This window comes from Alosa pseudoharengus, unplaced genomic scaffold (genome assembly GCF_046254945.1).
Source record: "Alosa pseudoharengus isolate Yale_2024_CS ecotype anadromous, Long Island Sound unplaced genomic scaffold, YU_APseudo_1.1 YU_APseudo_1.1_scf_13, whole genome shotgun sequence".
NCBI lineage: Eukaryota > Metazoa > Chordata > Actinopteri > Clupeiformes > Clupeidae > Alosa > Alosa pseudoharengus.
The window spans coordinates 20,398,968-20,417,336 of NW_027468598.1; the positions used below are offsets into that span (position 1 = coordinate 20,398,968).

The 18,369-nt window shown below is 42.8% G+C and overlaps 1 protein-coding gene across 3 annotated transcripts in view; it reads right to left on the minus strand.

Moving 5' to 3' along the window:
* Window positions 1–17,033, minus strand: part of hip1 (huntingtin interacting protein 1) — a 38,180-nt gene extending 21,147 nt beyond the window's left edge. Inside the window, exons 1-4 of one of the 3 annotated variants that reach the window (XM_076282447.1) lie at window positions 16,635–17,033; window positions 1,301–1,364; window positions 689–831; window positions 454–510 (exon numbers count right to left, since the gene is read on the minus strand). In XM_076282447.1, the coding sequence (XP_076138562.1) occupies window positions 454–510; window positions 689–831; window positions 1,301–1,364; window positions 16,635–16,754 (384 nt within the window). In that variant the 5' untranslated portion in view covers window positions 16,755–17,033. Of the gene's footprint in view, window positions 306–453; window positions 511–688; window positions 832–1,300; window positions 1,365–8,484; window positions 9,286–16,634 lie in introns of those variants that run through there. The other 2 variants (XM_076282448.1, XM_076282449.1) reach the window with 2 other exon arrangements.
* Between the last annotated feature and the right edge of the window lie 1,336 nt (window positions 17,034–18,369).

The following is an 18,369-nucleotide window of genomic DNA, read 5'->3' on the forward strand; positions in this document are numbered from 1 at the left end:
GTTCCTCTCACTACAACATCCGACTGATAGAAAAACTGTCCCTGAGCTGCAGGCTGGCAAGCACCCATTTGATTGATGCCTTAATCGTCCCATCCATGATTACTTGACTTGAACAGGCCATCAGCCAAGCTGAACAGCCTCCGAAAAGACATGTGTTATGAGTCATGCAGCGCCACGCACGGTGACAGCCAGGTTAGGAAAAAAGTTCAGGGTAAGTGTGTGTGGTTTCCCTCACTCAGCCTAACTGCGCATTGTGAAACCACAACGTCGTCACACACACGTCTGAAGCCCTCACACCAGCTGTCAGTCAACTGTCCCAGGCCTAATGTGAACGATGAGCTGGTTTCGCTGGGAATTGTGTGTGTGTGTGTGTGTGTGTGTGTGTGTGTTGCTGGTTCGTCAGCCTGCTACGTGTGACCCACAAGATCAGCAGAAAGATTTCCTGTTCCTTACCCACATTCTGCTCATGTCAGTAAGGTCCGCCTTGTTCCTCATGCTGTCCTTTATGACCTGCCAGGAGCAGAGAGCAAACATAGACAGTTTTTTTATCTTTCAAAGAAGCCCTGGAACAGTAAATATACAATACAGTTAGAAAACAAACAGACCAATCTACCACCTTCATCTTTTTACAGTGACCAATCACCTGGTGGGCCAGGTGTAAGGAGCAGGCCGTTAGGGGGATACTCACGTTGGGGTGGCCGTCCCTCAGCAGCTTGTGGAAGACGTGGCAGAATTTCCAGCAGAGCACGGCGTTGCTGGACAGGGGCAGCCGGTTGACGGCAGCCCAGAAGGTGTGAGCACCCTTCTCATGGTGGGTCCCCAAGATGCATGGTGAGGAGGCGGTAGTCAAGGAGAGACCACACAGGAGGGAGAGATGCTAACCTTCAGAGAAGCTAACCTTCAGATAAGCTAAACTGCAGGTCTGAGGCAACCTCGACTGTCTACACTACTGAGTAGTGTATAGCCCACTGATATTGTCCCTCGTAAATCAGTTTAGAGACAAGCTGACAAGCTGTAAACCAGATCAACATAAGGATAGAAAAGAAAAAAAGATAGAGACTAGTGGCGTCTGGTTTGTCTTAAGTGTGTGATGCACTGAAGGCGCTGTGCCCTCGTCAGACAAAAGAGCTCCTGTTAATCGCCGTCGCACCAGCATGCTTCAGCTAACGAGTTCAATTCAGCCCTCCTTCACATGGAAACTAAAACACTCTCAGCACTGTCTGTACCCAACACACACACACAGACACACACAAAACACACACACACAGACAGAAAGAACGAATGTGTAAAAAAAGGATATTCCTGGCATGCTTCTCTTTGACGGCGACCTCTTGTGTGTTGATGGCCTTGTTGATGCTTACTGCCTGCATGTTTAAACAGAGAGGAAATTGACATTATAAAATGCAGAAACAGTAAATATAGACAAGAACCCAAATATACAAATAGGAACTTGGTTACTGTTTTAAGGAAACAGGGGGGAAAAAGTATTTCTAAAGACAACTTCACATTTATGTGACACTTACTTAAAGGTGCAGTCAGGGATTTTACGTGATTTCAAGCCCATAACATTTTGTCACATTCAGCAATCATCTCCTCACAACCGCTAGCTGATTACACTGTAAAAAAGCCTGGTCTCTATGGGTAACCCAGGCTCCAAAAACTGGAAAAAAAACAAAGTGGGGACAGCCTATCCCCAAACAAAAATGAAATCCTTCGTGGAATTTCTCTGGGAGAGGTCTCTTAACCTTGGTTAAAATATAATGTACGTTTTTTTGCACAAAAGCATCTGCTATTAAATGTAAATATAAATATAAACAGAAACAGAAACAAACACGACTTGCACAATCCCTAACTGCAACTTTAATGCTTAAAGGTGCTATAAGCAATGCAGGGTAAGGTCACTTCTTCACAAAACAGAGAGCTAGATCGCTACTCCCTCCCCCTCTCTCCCGTGCAATTGAAACTCTCCCAAACACGCATCTCGTCGGTGTTTTGCTGGAACAGTTTGTTGTGTTTTATGGGCAAGATTGGCCCAAGTTGTTTTGTGGCTGTTTTTGGGGCCTAGGCTGTCCATGGAGAACGCGTTATTTTACAGTGTATTCGGTGCACAGGTAGCCATCGAATGGTGAGGTGATGTTAGCTGTATGCAACAAAAAATGTTTTAGCTTAGAAACCGCGTAATATCACTTATCTAGCACCTTTAAGCATAAACATAAGGCAGTTTCATACACCTTTAATTACCATTTGGAGTATATGAAACATTGTGCATGAGGAAAAGACAACCAATTCCAATCATTTAATCCCAAGTAAAGTAACTAAGAAACTCATTATAAATGTTTTATATGCCCCCTCCCCTAATGCATGTATATGCACCCTTACACATGAACACACAAGCACACTCCCGCGGCTGAACAAACAGGGCCACATACCAGCCCTATCAGCCATCTGTTGCTACCACAAAAACACTGTCTCAATCCGCTGATAGATCAGGTGCCATAGAGAGAGGTGCCAGACAGTCTTCCCAGGAAACCTTTGCACAGGGTCACAGCTACCTCCACCATCCCCTTGCCCGTTCATATTAAAGTAAGATGTAATATTGCAGTAAGGCATTATAATTTTTCGAGGCATGGTGGCTAATTCAGAGTCCCAACCAGTTACTGCACATCTCAAGGTTATTCAAAATTTTTGAAAAGCTCTAAAAAAAATCTCTGGAATTCAGTTAATATTCTCAACAAAATAACACACACACAGACTGGGCTATTTCCTTTGATGCTGACTCATAGCAGGTCTTGCATATTTTCTGATAACACCCGACCACAGAAAGTCAAACTTCCCGTAAAAGAAAGCAAAATCATTGTGTCGGATACAGTAAAGGCAGCTTCAATGGCCCGACTGCAAATGACTCGGTGATGCTGACTGGCCCCTCGCTCCTCACTCTCCCCACGGCAACACTGGGCCTGGGGCCCGTGGCACACGCGCAGCTCAAAGGTGACAAGGAGAGGCTTTGTGTCTACATGATGGATTTGAGGGATAAGTGTCTCATTAAGTCACAGCTGTGCGCTCAAAGGGAAGCGAGGAAGATCTAGCGTCCGGGGCCTGCAAGGCTGGAGTGAGCGAGTGGCTTTTAAACTAACCGACTAACTGTAGGCAGAGCTGCATTAGAGTGGAGCTTCTAAGAATCCAGTAAATTCCTCATCTTCAATGTTCTTAGCACTGGATCTCGACAGTTCTCAGGATTTGCCATCAATCAACAAAGAAGAAAAGAAGAAAAACAACAGTATTGAATTTCACCAATGTAACCTGTGTGGATACTACTTGGTGGGCAAATTCTTGTGGCTAGAAAATATTCTACCGGGAAAACGGATAGCAAATGGGTTATCTTCCAAGTCCTCACACGAATGAGGAAAAAGGAGAGAGACTACTGGACCATCACCAGCCCCAGTGCAAGTGGTTCCCACACAAGCATGGCCTAATTTGTCCACACTGAGACTTTGTCATCTGTGTGAATGAGAGAGCCAGCTGCCCCGGCTTCTTGGCATCCGCAGGAGCGGCTCGCTGGCACCCACGCCCCAACTATCTCCCTGACCAGTGCGGACCGTCCTTGAAGCGAAACTATGAGCTTCCTCATTAGGCCCGGAGCTATTCAAAAATGAGGGGGGAAACACATCAAGACATCCGTGAGAAAAAAGGAGAGAGAGAGAGAGAGAGAGAGAGAGAGAGAGAGAGAGACAATGTGACAAGAGCAGCGAAGGAAAAGCAGACTCTTTGCTGTGTTATTTATACCAAAGCCCAAACTGCTCTGTGTCTGTGGGCTCATGGAATGAATCCCTCTGAGTCCAGCTTGTGTTTGCTGGGCTCCCAGCCCCCTGTGTCGCCTGCATACCAAGTAGCCTCCATGTCCGTGTGTTCGCTCCAAACAGCCCTGTCTGTCCCTGCGCCGGAGAGCGACAGACGCCGTGTGAATCAACATTGTCACCGCACAGCACTGACCGCCAAACAAGGCCCCTGTTCTTGGCCCGTCTTTCAAGTGATACGAGGCGATTGCTTCATAAATGATTCAGCAGCCATTCATGGTTCAGCTGTTCTTCATTCCCTTGAGAAAGTAATTGTGAAATTAACTATGAAAGTGTTATGGGAACATGAAAGGCAAAGTTAGTTTACTTAAGCCCTTTCTGTTTCTCCCCATACTGGTAATGGGTCATAACCATTTAATGACCATAATGACGACAACAGCATAGGGCCTTCTTTGATAACTCTGTTCAGCAATGGGTTTAGAGCCACAAACCAGAGCGAAAGACTGTCTTGAAGCATCTGTGGATAAAAAGGCCCCGTAGCAATTTAGTTGTCAAAGTAGTAGAAAGACAAATTGGACGAAGGAAAATCAATTAAACAAATGTCACCGGGAAGCAGTGGAACTGTTCTCACGGAGTCCAACAGCAGCTGTCCTCGGGTGACCCACAGGGCCTGAAGAGGAGGCGGGCGGGAAGGCAGGGAGGCGAGAGGCAGTAAGAGAAAATGGCCTCGCCCGCTGCAGGTCAGGGTCCATTATCATAAACCATCTCTGGCTGGGAGCTCTCTCCCTCCAGCGAGAGAGAGACAGAGAGACAAGAGAAGCCTGATCACATAACAGATAAGCACTCCTGAGACACTTGTGAACATGAGACCAGGCCTGTTTGAGTGCTGCCCTAATACATCAGAGCCGGCCCTCCTTAAAAAAAGGAGGCTCGGAAAGTTTGCTGAGTACACATACTGGGACATAAGTGCTGATATTAATATAGGTGAATCCTCCGAGACCTACTTGCAGTGATATTTAAAAGACATTAGTAGCTTATTGCTAGGACTCCATATTCCTCTCTTCTCTATATAGAAACTCAGAGCATGTCGGCCAGCTAATTTTAGGTTAGGGAGAGAGCGTATCCTGGAGTGATTGTGTGTAGGAGTGCTGTGAGATTCCATGGAAATCAGTCAGACTAGGCAGTCTTGCCCAGTTCGAGTGAGTCGACAACACAGCCAATTGCTGAAGCTAGGCCTGAAACTGAGGCAGAGGGGAAAGTTCTTGGTTGTGTGTAGACCCATATGTGGTATGGCAGAGAAGAGGAAGTGAGACATGGGAGTGGACCATGAAGTCACTCAGATTGAGGGAAATGAGACACTTCGTCCCCATCCAAAGTGATGTAATGCCACCTCTTTAGCTGCCTTGCATGGCCAAGTCTACGTCTGTCTGTGTGTGCTGTGCTGACGTGTTGGACAGAGGACAGAGCCAGTGGGACTGGAGCCTGCTCCTGGGTGCTGGCCGGTGGGGGATGAAAGGAGGGGAGAGAGATGAGGGTGGTGGTGGTGGGGGGGGGCATCTTAAGCTGGCTTCCTGTCTTGGCACAGCCCGTTCCTGCCCATTTCCTGTTGGATGAAAAATGCCTGGCACTGCCCCCATCACTTCTGAGGCAAACATGGCCAACCCAAACAACAGCCCAGACTCAAACTAGTGCCCTCTGAAGGGCTCCCTTTCCCAGAAGGTCTCTTTGATTGCCCTATAAGGTCAATCAATGCCACTGTGACACACAAGCAATAAGCATGGCACATTTTAAGACAGTCTGGCCTGTACAGGTCCATGAACGAGCCAGATTAAAAACCCTGTTAGTACTTGTAAAACACCTACATGTTTCCTTGCGATTCTCACAATCTAACTACACTAGTGTTACATTTATATACACACCTCCATTTACAAGGGTGCGCCCTGGCCCGAGGCCTTCACTAATAGCCACATAAACACTGATGCTTTCTTTCCCCTCCTCTTACAACTCTTAAAGCCCAGTTCGGGCCATGCTTTCCCCCCCACCTTCCACTCCACCCATTTCTTTAAAGGTCACCTCTCTATAATGCAGCCACTGTGCAGCCACTCTCCCCCTATTTAAAGACCATTCTGTTCTTTTACTCGCCTCTGACTCAAACATCCGCTCTCATGGAACATTCACTCCACACCTCCTTACGACACCGACCGCCAGGGCACAGAATAGAATGGAAAGACAAAATGGGCAACCTACGCTGGACAGGTCGCCTAGCCTCGACTGATCTCACACAACACACACAGTGTCACACACGGCAAATGATGCGAGCAACTGTTATCCAGCTGCTTCATTCACACATCAGGGCTAGCAGTTACCTCAGTGCAATTGACAACTGAAAGGACATCTAGAAGATAAAGAGAAACAAAACCAATGTCATAAAACAGAGATATAGGTTTAGGGGACAGCCCACTGAACCAAAACAATATAATGACAATATAATGAAATCATGGTGCCTCAAGGAAGGTTTATAGTCAGGCTTACTATAAAGAGGCCTTTCTTATGAGACAATCATCTTTGTTTACTGAGGGACTTCTTGAAAAGAAGCTGCCAAGTTATAAAAAATACCTAGAAAGACAACAATACGGCTGGAAAAGCAGCAACACAATCATGATACGATCCTGTGGAGCAGCACAACACAGTACCAAAAGTGAAATAAACCTCTACACCACTACACATTTCATAAACCATTACAGCATTGCACAAAAACAGGGTTTCAATCCAAATATTCTGTTAAAACATACTGAATTATACACTTTAAAGTATTTCAGAACTGCTCAAAAGCTGGGTATCTATCCAAATATTGCGCTAAAACATTCTGAATAGAGTACCAAAGAGTGTGACGTACCGTTTCCATGACGTCATGGTTTCGGTACTCTATTGTATGTGCTGCACAATAATAACTCAGTAATAACTTGCTTTTCAAAAAGAAAAATCATAAATGTATTGACTGAACAGTAAAGGATTGTGCAGTTGAGGTAGAATCGGTGAGGGTCAGTGAGTAGTACAGGAAGGATCGAGAAATATTTCTATCTCTAGGCTCCTTCTGAATAATTCCTGGGTATCTCACACCTGGGAAGACCCATTTTAATGTGTGGCCTGGAAGCATGCTTCGCAACAATGGAATCAACTGTAAACAAACAATGTTATCACTTATCACCCGGTTGCCACTATAGGCAATAGTCATGCATTTATAGCACGCAAAAGAGTATTTCTTCTCTCCGGGTGATAAGTATAGCTTAATGGATGTGTTTGACATCATAAGAAGTCTGTAGGTGCACCATTCATAGCTAACAGCATCCAAGTCGAGTAAATAGAGAATCTGACCACAGGACATCAGATTCTCAATCTCAAAGTGTAATAGGATAAACCATACATGTCCTGTAATAATATCCTAACTACACTCTGAGAATCACTATAATAACATTCTAAGTGCACCAAGGAAACAGCAGGGTTTTCTTATGCCAGCACTGGCCTAGTGTGCACCTGCCTCCACGCCAACTACAGCCGTTTTGATCCAGAGACAGACAAGATAACCTCAGAGGGAGGGGGTGTAAAGCCTCAGGCCAGGTCTTCAGAAGACTCACTGCTGTAGTGAGTGAATTGTATTCTCCCCAGGATCTAACAAACTTGCTTAACAGCTGGTCTAGGCATATCCTTTCTCTCACTACATTCAGAAAGAAACACCAAGAATCCAAGTATAAAAGTGTGTATCAGATGTAGCAACTGCTGCAAAAATCCAAGTCATGGAAGAGAGGAAGGCATGCTATTCGGCCTTGATACCAATGAAAACAAGGCTGACCTACGATAAATATTTCATGCAGTGGCATTCTTAAATCAACAAAGACCTCCAAATAACAAATAACAAACATTAGTTTTTGTGTAATTTGGAGAAACTGCAGCCAAGAGTGTTATACAACTCCCATTATCATCTAATCAAACGTTTCAAACACTAACATTTCCACAGCTTAACAGTTCAACATCAGTCTAGTTTAGAACAATCAAGTCCCCATTATAATTATAGTGTAGCCTACAGCAGTCTAGCCTTCATCAGGATCACATCTGACGAACTCCCCGAAAATCAGTTACAACTGTTATTGTTGGTTAAGCAATGTTTCACACCTTTTCTACGTAGCCCTATACGTTTTTCATTGATAAGCTTCAACTTCCACTTCAAGAAAGTAACAGAACATAAATTGAGAAAACACAAGCTTATTGTATAGGTTTCAATATAGGCTAAGTGCGAACACCCTACTACAGAGTTTTAGAGGATGCGCGATGCTCACAACGTGGAAAGCACAATGAAAATACGTTTAACACTAGCTTGCTAATTTCCCAGCAACAATGTAACTCTCAGTCTATACACATTCCACTAAATCTGGAGCTCAACATTTCACGCTGGCAACAGTTACATTATGACCACTACAGATGTTGTAGCCAAACCTGCAGCCGATCCAGAAGCTACAGAGAAATAGAAGGAATCCTGGAAGCATTTACCCTGCTATCGTACCCCTCTCCAAAAACACTTTGCTCCCCAACCCCCAAAACAGGCATGTCTGTTGCACCGTTTCGTTCTAAAAGCTTCTTTTTCAAACACATATTGAGAGAGCCAGTGATTCACAAACACCACCTTTTCCCCTACCATTTTACTGAGATCCATAGTTTAGTAATCCGACAGGAAGACGACTTCAGCTAAGACGAATGGAGCCGCTGGCCTCTTCAACAGGAATTAAAAACAAGGAAAAGAAAAGGCAAGATCCGCCAAGGGAGGGAGAGGGAGGTGGAGTGGTCCGTTAGCTCAACATGTGTCCCGATTTGGTATCGAATAGTCTCCTATTCCTTCCTTCCGTGGGCGCTCGGCTTCCCCTTGTTCTCACCGCCATAAAGACTTGATTAGCGGTAGACCATCACATCATCTGACTGGCTAGACAAGGAAAAGATCTGTCTAGTAGAGATTCTCCGGTCTAAGAAGACGACTGCAGTCTTTTTTTTTGTGATCGGTGTGATCACAATTGTTTTCGTGGTTTCCTTATTCAAAAGAAAATAGTCTAACTTGTATGAATCAGTGATGGCAAAATAGAGCCACTGGCATGCTGCGGAGATGACAAAATAGCCTCTCTCACGGGTCCCTTCTCAAGGAATGAAAAAATAGCGGTAAGAGAATTCAAGACTGTCCCGACATAATTTGCAAACACATCGGCCAGTCTCATTCACACGTATTGCTGGGGCGACGTCCAAAGCATCTGCAGCATAACATAACTTCAGAACCACCTTGTCGTGATTGGCTGACTTCATAAAAACATCTCACTGACACTGACCTAAGCTATATAGAGAGGATGTAAGGCGCTTGCGCAAGATTGTAATCTGTACTAGTTGCTTAATCTTTCAAGAAGTAACTTTCGGTGGTTTTTGCATCACACTTTTTATACATTTGACCGAGAGGAATCCTGCTCTATTTTCCTTCATGTTTTTTCTTCATTAAAGGCTTCGGCTAATATGATGGGTTGTATCCCAATCAGCTGGTAACAAATAAAAAATGAAAACATTAACATAGACCTACATCCTTTTTCCATGTAAGGACACACATGAATAGGCTATCCGCTCCGCGCAAAGTAATAGCGTTATGAAAAACAGTCATGATAGTGTGTTTAGCTAAACGGTGCCCTCTTCTGGTTTGTTTTCACTGGTCATTAATTTCCTCCTGTAATCTAAACGGCCTGACGGAATTCCACATGCATATTTAATTTCAGAGGTTGGCTATGCCTCTGTAAATAAATAACTGTGAAGACTCAACAATGTGAAAGAATCAGGTGGTATATCAGAGTGATGTTAATTGCTCAATTCACTAAAGCTCCACACTGGCTGTGTAAACAATTTTCTTTAAAGCATACTGTTAATCCAGACAACTCCACATCTGTCTGTGTCATTATGATATTTACAAAACACCTATTAAACCGAGTTTAACCATGACGTGAACAGAAAAAAATATACAGTGGGCTTCATTGATGTCTATATGAACTGATGCTGTAACTGAAGTAAACACAAGGAAAATCAGAACAAAGGGCGTCTTTCCAAACAATGCATACTGTCTGAGTACTGACAGAGTCGCTTCACTTCCTGGTACGACGTGCGCACAGTGGGACAGCATCATAGACGCATGGGTCTCGCACACACTCACACACACACTGTTCGGACATGCAGTTCAGCAATGGCCTAGCAGCCAGAGACCAAATAGCCGTACACACACGTTGAATGTCTGCTACACTTTGTCACAATACAAGTTCATCAACCTGACATTTTCTGCCAACGCTGAGGTCAAAGTACAGATCATGGCCTTGGGCACACAACATAGAAATTTGTTTACTAAGAGGTCTTTTAAATATGTGTTAACCACTGAGATCACCATCATTGGAGTCTGGTGACATGTCATTTGCCTGGAAACAAGGAAAAAAACAGCTTCTGAAACAATGTGGCCAAATAAGTCTTCTTATGGTGTTATCTGCTACTTAAACCTAGAAACTGACTGGTATGCCAAACCACATTGCCCTTCACTGACTAGCAAAACATATGACTACTACATGAGATCATCTCAGTTTAGAGATTCCAGACTACAGTCACTGGAAGAACTGGACTGAACAGCACGCTTTGTGTCAGTAACAAAAAAAGTAAAAAAATATATAAAACGGAGTAAAAATGTCCTCAGAGTGCTTTGGCCAAACAATCAGTTGTGTATTAAGCATGTCTTACTACCAGAGTCCACTGCAAAAGGTAAAAAAAATGTAATGTTAAGCTTTAAGAATCAGCTCTATACACGATATGCAGTAAACAGCTAAAATAAGACAGAAATAAAGGAAACCAAAAATGTTTTTATATCCATCCAAACAACATGCACACGGGACTTATTTTAGCAAGACTGGGGTTTTCGAATGATGAGCAGGCAAAGATCTCAGTTGGGTGGTGTCACCCACAACTCCGTAAATTAAAGTGCAGTATGTGTTTTGGCCCATCCCCGTTGGCCACACACTCTTCCGTTTCCTAACATTGTTTACAACGTTAAAGTCCCTTAAGTACATGACCATAACTGAAACAATGGCTAAACACAGTGCACCTTCAGAACCATGTATTTGCTGTTGTTTGCATGCAATTCTGCATCGCTTATCCATGGTTGTTCTATAGTGCCCAACCAGACTTGGAAATCAAAGCACTGAAAATTGAAGCATTGACATGATGGGCAGAAGTGGTACCCAGACTAGTGGGCCCGGTCCACGGTGCCATTAGCAGCCTAATGGAGGTTCCCATCAATACCAGTGACCTGGGCATGGCTGTGAGTTAACACCCCACTCACCCTGGCATGATATTTTTAATCCAAGGCCAGACTGGGGGCACCATGGGTGAGAGAGGGCTGCTACTCTTTGCCCCGTCAGGCATTTCTATGCCTTCCATCTCTCCATCTCAGTGTGCGTCCCATCTGACCATCTGAAAATAACATTAAACACATGCACACATAGCAGATTTGATAGAATTATAGCAAAGGGAACAAAGAGAGATTATAGCGGCAGCAAGAACATCACAGAGAGAAGCAGGAGACGGCGGCAGGGATGGTCAAGAGAGGGAAGTTGCACTAAGACCCTGATTAGACCAAGCGTGTCAAAAGGCACATGGACAGAAAGGGTCAAGGGTGGGTGGACAGAGGGATAGAGGGAGGGAGGAATGAAGGAGAGAGGGAAGAGAGACAGATAAGAGGGGCTGAGAATATGCCATGGACTGCCTTGTTGAGCCCTGTAGTGCCAGAGGGGCACAGAACAGGCTCCTCCCCAACATTCCTCTACTGACAGAGCACAAGATCACCAACCGAGCACAGGGAGAAAGATAGCACACAGAGAGAGTGAGGCAGAGAGAGAGAGAGAGAGAGAGAGAGAGAGAGAATGTGGTTTTATCTGTTCAATTTTACAGAATTTTGTCTGGGTACCATGATCATGATTATATCGTATGCCTCACTATTCAAGTTAGGAGGACAATATTCCATTGTTAAAAGCTACCTGCATGAATAGTTGTCAGTGGCCTCTAACCAAAAGAGATGATGCTCTTTGAGTTAGTTCTTCACAGTGTGTGTATATCTTATATTAATGCAAGGATAAGAATGTTTCACACTTTTAGTGTTAGATTTAGTTTGCGCATTCTGTAATTTGCCACTCTTATGGTTGCTTTGTATCACACACATTCAAATTACGGGCTTGGATGGGCAGCTCTCAATAAAACACAATGGCATTATAACAACTATATAGTTATCACTGGCAAATAAATATTGCATACATTTTCATAACATAATAATGATACACATGAACTGCTTTTTAGTTCCAGTGTCATATGGTGCTGACACATCTCTGAGGACAGCCAGATTACACCTAATAAAATGCCATCACAACAAATTAATCCCCTGCAGCCTAATAGTAACATAGTGCTCAGATTTTACCACATCTATATCTCAAATTCAGCTCATAGGTCTGACAACTATTACCTGCTAATAAGGATAATAAGGATAATGCATGAAATATGCATACTCAATTCCATAGACTTAGATTTAAGGGTGGATGCTATATCCCATTTGTGCCAGAAAACTACATACTCAGGACACTGTAGCAAAGTCCTTTTAGGCAAGTCCCTCCACTCGGCGGCCATATTGCAATGCTTTTTGGGCACTCATCGGGCATCCTATTTGGCAGAAATTCGCGTGCACAAGGCTTCAGGACACCAATCTTGCTCCAGCGGCGAGTTCAAAACACATGATTGGCACGATGTCTTCACAACACACCATATGATTGGCTCAATGTATTCACCTCACACCACATGATTGGCTCAATGTATTCACATGTCGACGTTTTGCCGAGGAAGGGGTGGGATACAGTATGTGTAGACAACAGCCATATTGGCGTTACAAACTAGCCCCATGCATTTCTATGGAGGAATTTTTGAGTGCTGTGTCTCCTCATTAGGAAGTCTCTGACTGTAGGCCTATATATTCACTAATTCAAGAAAACTTGTATACATAGGCCTATATGTGTCTCTTGTACATGCATCTTTGTGGTCACATTTGGGGGAATACCATGAAGGAATCTAGCTATCTAGAACTGGCACCGTCCTGTCTGCTTGGTAGCTATCCGTCCTCCCTTTGCACAACAATAGTCATATGCACTGAAGGATGAAATTAGCAGTACAAAGATTGTGGTCATATGGTATTTGGCTGTGATTTTCCAATTTACTTTCCTCAGGGAAATTCCAATAAGAGCTAATTAAACTCATTTACAATTCCTGCCTCATGCACTAACATTACAATGCAGACACGAGTGTTGAATACAGGCTGTATGTTTTCTGACTCTGCTCGCCCTGCAACAGGAGCTAGGATAGCTGTCAAAGGCAGAAGAGGTCAGTGATGAATTTAATATGGCCCCTGCAGGTCTGTTGTATTTATCAGTTGTGTGCTCTGGAGAGCTATTACCAAGTGCTCTCCCATTCACAAGTCTCAACTCTCAAACAGCCAGTCAACAAACACTATTCTCATCATAACCTAGCAATCACAGTCCTTGTCCATAAAATAATTGATAGCCTACATCAAGTGTTTATGAATCTGATGAATTATGATTTCCAGATTAGTGGAAGTGTTCAGTTTTGTGCCACTTCAGCTTAGCAAATTCATTCCAGATTCAAAAGCAGAGTCTCAGCATGCACTATATTGCCACAAGTGCTACCATTCTCTTGTCATTACAGAGCATTGATGTGAACACCCTTTCATTTGCAATGCACTACATTTCAAACCACAGAGGAACCATTTTATCCCTGCAATGCATTCCAGGAGCGGAACAAGAGGGAAAAGCTCTATTAGAGTAGCCGGCAGTATGGCTAAAAAAACAGCATGGAACTCATTTGGCTAGGCCATGTCTCAAACAAGTAGGTGATAATAAAGTTCAAGAAATATACTGCACCTTAGACAATGCTTGTAGACCCTTACCTTAACTGTATATGTGTGCATACGCACAACACTACAGAGGTATGTGTATTTTGCACTGTTGCCTATGTGTATTCTGAGAATCTCAGAAATTAAGTAATGAATTCGGAACAACACAATGCACAGTGACTCTTTCTTTTTAACCTTGTACACTAGTGTGGTGGGTTTGGGGAAATATGGGGTTAAATAAGCGGAAAATGCTAAGTGCTATATCTCCATGTGTGTAAGCATTAACCTGTAATTAAAGAAAGAGAAAAGGAAAGGGGGGGGGCTTACACATCTTCAGGAAAAGGTGTTAGCCTGTTCATTCTGAGACAAAAATGTCACACCTCACTGTCTAATGTGTGTTCAGATCTGTGTTCCAGCTAACTTGTATGATTCTGTGTGAAGTAACAAGGTGCCAGCATTCAGATGCACACCTGTGTTTTATCAGAATTCTAAATGCAGTCGTGCTAATAGTTTCTACTTTGCTCTGCATGGTCATTCAGTTACCAATCCATTTTGACTGAGTATAATCCAATTTAATGACTCTACTCTTTTCACTTAGTGCTTTTATATCTGCCGAGTGAATCAGCAAAGCATCAGCACATTGTTAAAGCTTTTGGCTTTAATTGCTGTCAGGAAGGTTTCCATAAATACAAGCTCATTTCAAATTATGGTCCACTGCATTCAGTGACTTGGTGAACAAGTGAATGAATATATGCATTTTTCTTACATGCAATATCCTCTCTGTCTGTAAACAATTTGGCAGTTTCAACTAAAACATCTCGAGATACCAATCTTCCTCCAAAACACATGGCCACTGTCATCTCAAATCTATTACGCCACAAAAAAAAAGGGGGGGGGGGGGGAGAGAAATGTCAAAAGCAGAAAGCTAAATATGTGCCGAGTGCACTGTGGATTCCAGAGTGTCACAGATCTTCCAGCCAGTGTGTGTGACCCAGTGACCAGGCCCGACAGATGGTTAGTGCGCATGCGTCTCATAACACCAGCCTCTATAATCCATGTCCCTGTCCTAGTTGTGAACGGGGGGGGGGGGGGGGGGGGTTGGGGGGCTGAAGAGCGTGTTTATGCAATTTTTGGAAGGGAGGTGGGAGTAGTGGGTTGGGATATGTACACCGGTTAATCCACCCCATTACCTCGCATGAAATTTACAGCTTGTTTTTATCAGTAAACAGGAAAGAAAAGCCTGAGAAAACAAAGGTGGACGAACTCTGCTAACTGCAGCTAACAACACCACACCAGCAATGCAGTTTGCTGCTGCTTGATTCATGTGACCTACTTTTCAGCGCTCTAGCTCCCCAGCCCAGGGAAGAATGAAGTGGGTGGGTGGGGGGAGGAAAGGGGGAATGCAAGCATGTACAATCACCATACAATTAGCCCTAGACATCACGGCTAAATTCTTTGTGTTGATAACATGAGATCTGCCATTCTCCCACATCTGATGAGGCAACAATAGGCGTTACTGACATGAGTCCTGGCTAAGCCGCCAGGCGCCGCCACCCCACCATTACCACTACCACCATACACACACCCAGACTTTCCCTGATTCTTGAATCTTCAGGACTGGCAGGAACAAGGTTGATTATAGGTCTCCCATCAACAATCTCCTCTAACTCTCACACACTTCCGCTTCTTGTGGAATGCACTTTCCAAAAGCCATGTCCCGAGGCTATAAGCTTTAATGTTATACCTCCCACTACACAAACCATTTGAACTTCTTATAATAATGTCTATGAGATCCCCCTTCCAAGCCGATTCACTGCAAGATTAAAAAGTGGACTATGCATATTGAATTTGGAATGCTAAATATATATATATATATAATAGGCTACTAAGCAAATCCATATCATAAGGGACAGGCCAAGATCTGACAGCCAGAAGGCTTTGTAAGGCTTTCTTGAATTTCCCCTTGAGGATCAATAAAGTATCTATCTATCTATCTATCTATCTAATGCTGAATATCTATTATCATCAAAAGAATCCCAGGACCTGGGAAATCTTGAAAGTCATGAGAGTCTGTAACACACTAGGCTTATGAGTCAAAAGGTCAATAATAATAAAATAAATACAAATAATAATAAATATATATAATATTTATTTTGGCTTGTCTCAAGGGTGAACTGAGAAAATCCCAAAAGCAGTGTTGACCCATGGCAAGTGGGATGTAGGTCCTCTCAGAAACTACAAACTTGTGAACCCTGAGAAATTACCAATTTTGTGAATAATTAAGCATTTCATATAAGCATGAGTCCAGTCAGTCAGCAGTGAGGAACATGGGCTACCCAACGTCTAAAACCCACTTGAGGCCATTGTCATTATATATATGACATAAAGCCATTGTGAAATTAACTAGTCCACTCATACCAGAAAACATAAAATCATAACTGGACCGTATACAAAATGAATGGATGGATAATGGTAGGCCTAACTTTTACACTAAATCACATTTAATCGGAAATTCGTGTCACCGCGTAAAGTTAGTTAGGCCTAACTGGCTGGCCGTCCATAGTAAACAAAGCATTGTTTCACACTACTGGACTGAACAAAATTACGCGATAAAAGTAACGCTTACTACCTTCGATAATAGTTTCATTAACAGAAACCAAGACTGAAAAAACAGGGTCATAAAAATACCCTGGGTGCGTTTCGGTTGTGTTCTGAGTTCCCAGGGCTGTTTGTAGCCTACCAGAGAGAGAGACAATACTCACCAAGTCTGTTCGTATGTATTCATAGATAAACCAATCTGATCAGCATAGTACAAGAGACAATTGTCGAAATCCACTTACCTGACTGCGCTCAAAGTTTTCCTTCTCAACTTCCAAACTATTCGCACCACCGGTCCGACGACTGAGCACTTTAGGAATTGGGTTCGGTACTTGCTGCATGGAACTCTTTACGCGATCCATTATGTACGCTACTACTACTACTACCCCAAATGTGGAAACCGATTAACTATAAACAAATAACACAACATATGCAAATAAATATACACTTTGCCTACACTGGACGTAACCACAAATATCCCATGCCTTCGCCGAAATCAAAGGAGGTCATTTTTTCTGTGCACCGCCGCCCAACTGCTCAACCACCACCACTGTTCAACACTGCTCATGTCCAAACGCATGAAGTGTATGCATGGGCCTTTGCTCACAATCACTGATCTACAAACTATCTCCTATATGGATACTCTTCAGTCATATGAACTGACAAGCAGCGTTATTGGACAGATGATGCAGATTGACGCTGAAATATGGCAACGCTGTTTGCCCAACATAGCGTAGTGTGTGGCTCCTCCTTACGCTGCCGATTGACTGAAATTTTGGTTGCGCCCGCCCATTATAGCTGTTCTCGAAACGTGCTGTTGAGGATGAGATGTTTTGTTTGATTTAACAGCCAGATTTAACAGCCAGCTTAAACGTTGTCGAAGGGCCTGTCAGGCATCGACTCTGCAATTAGGCTAATGGTTGTGCAGAAATGATAACCTGTGATATTCAAGCTCCACAGGCAACTTTCTTTTGAGATTCAAATAAAGAAAAAACAGAGGAACACTTGAAATTCTAAGGCCTAAATGCTGATGGTACTTTTAATGTGGACCTTTAATAATAATAATAATAATAATAATAATAATAATAATAATAATAATAATAATAAAACAATACAGTTTAATGTTATTTTAAACCAAAATAACTGTGATTTTTAGTTGTTTTTCTTCTTGTGAGAAAATTATAGCAGTTTGTCATCCTCCAGTATGAACAAAGTTTACATGCACTGCAACCTGGATTTGTGGACTGTGTTAAGACCATAGACAATAATAATAATAATAATAATAATAATAATAACAATAATAATAATAATAATAATAATAATAGGCTTTATTTGTATAGCACCTTTCATACACAGAATGCAGCTCAAAGTGCTTTACATTAAAAGCACTTTGAGCTGCATTCTGTGTATGTAACACAATAATAGTCAGTCAGTCATTATCAATCACTTTCACTTTTCTTCATTGCTGTGGCCGTTTATGATCCAATCAGCAACATATCAGAAATATAGAAAACAACATGTCATAAGACTGGCAGCCTTAACCCTTTAAGTTGTCGCTATGATGCTCGCTTGTATTGCATGCTGTTAGGACACAGTGTCACTCAACTCTCAAGGGGAGGGGTTATGCTAAGGTGGGAACTCACTCATCACATCATCAATACCCCTTATTACGGCTCATGCTTTGGACATATTCTAATATGTCTTGTTGAGTGAGTGTCCACAGTAAATGTGTTTTACAATGTCACATAGTCTTTTGAGCCAACTCCCAATTTAGTGAAGAAATGGGCGCTTTATAGACCTAGTAACAATACTATTGTTTTTGTGCAGAAGCACGTCACTAATGATCTGATTTATAATAATAATAATATGTAATGATTTAATGACCATCAACTGTGATGACTGTCTTTTGAAGGACTTAACAAAAATATTTGCCATTTTATTTATTCAAAGTAATTGTGCAAAACCCCCATTTACTTA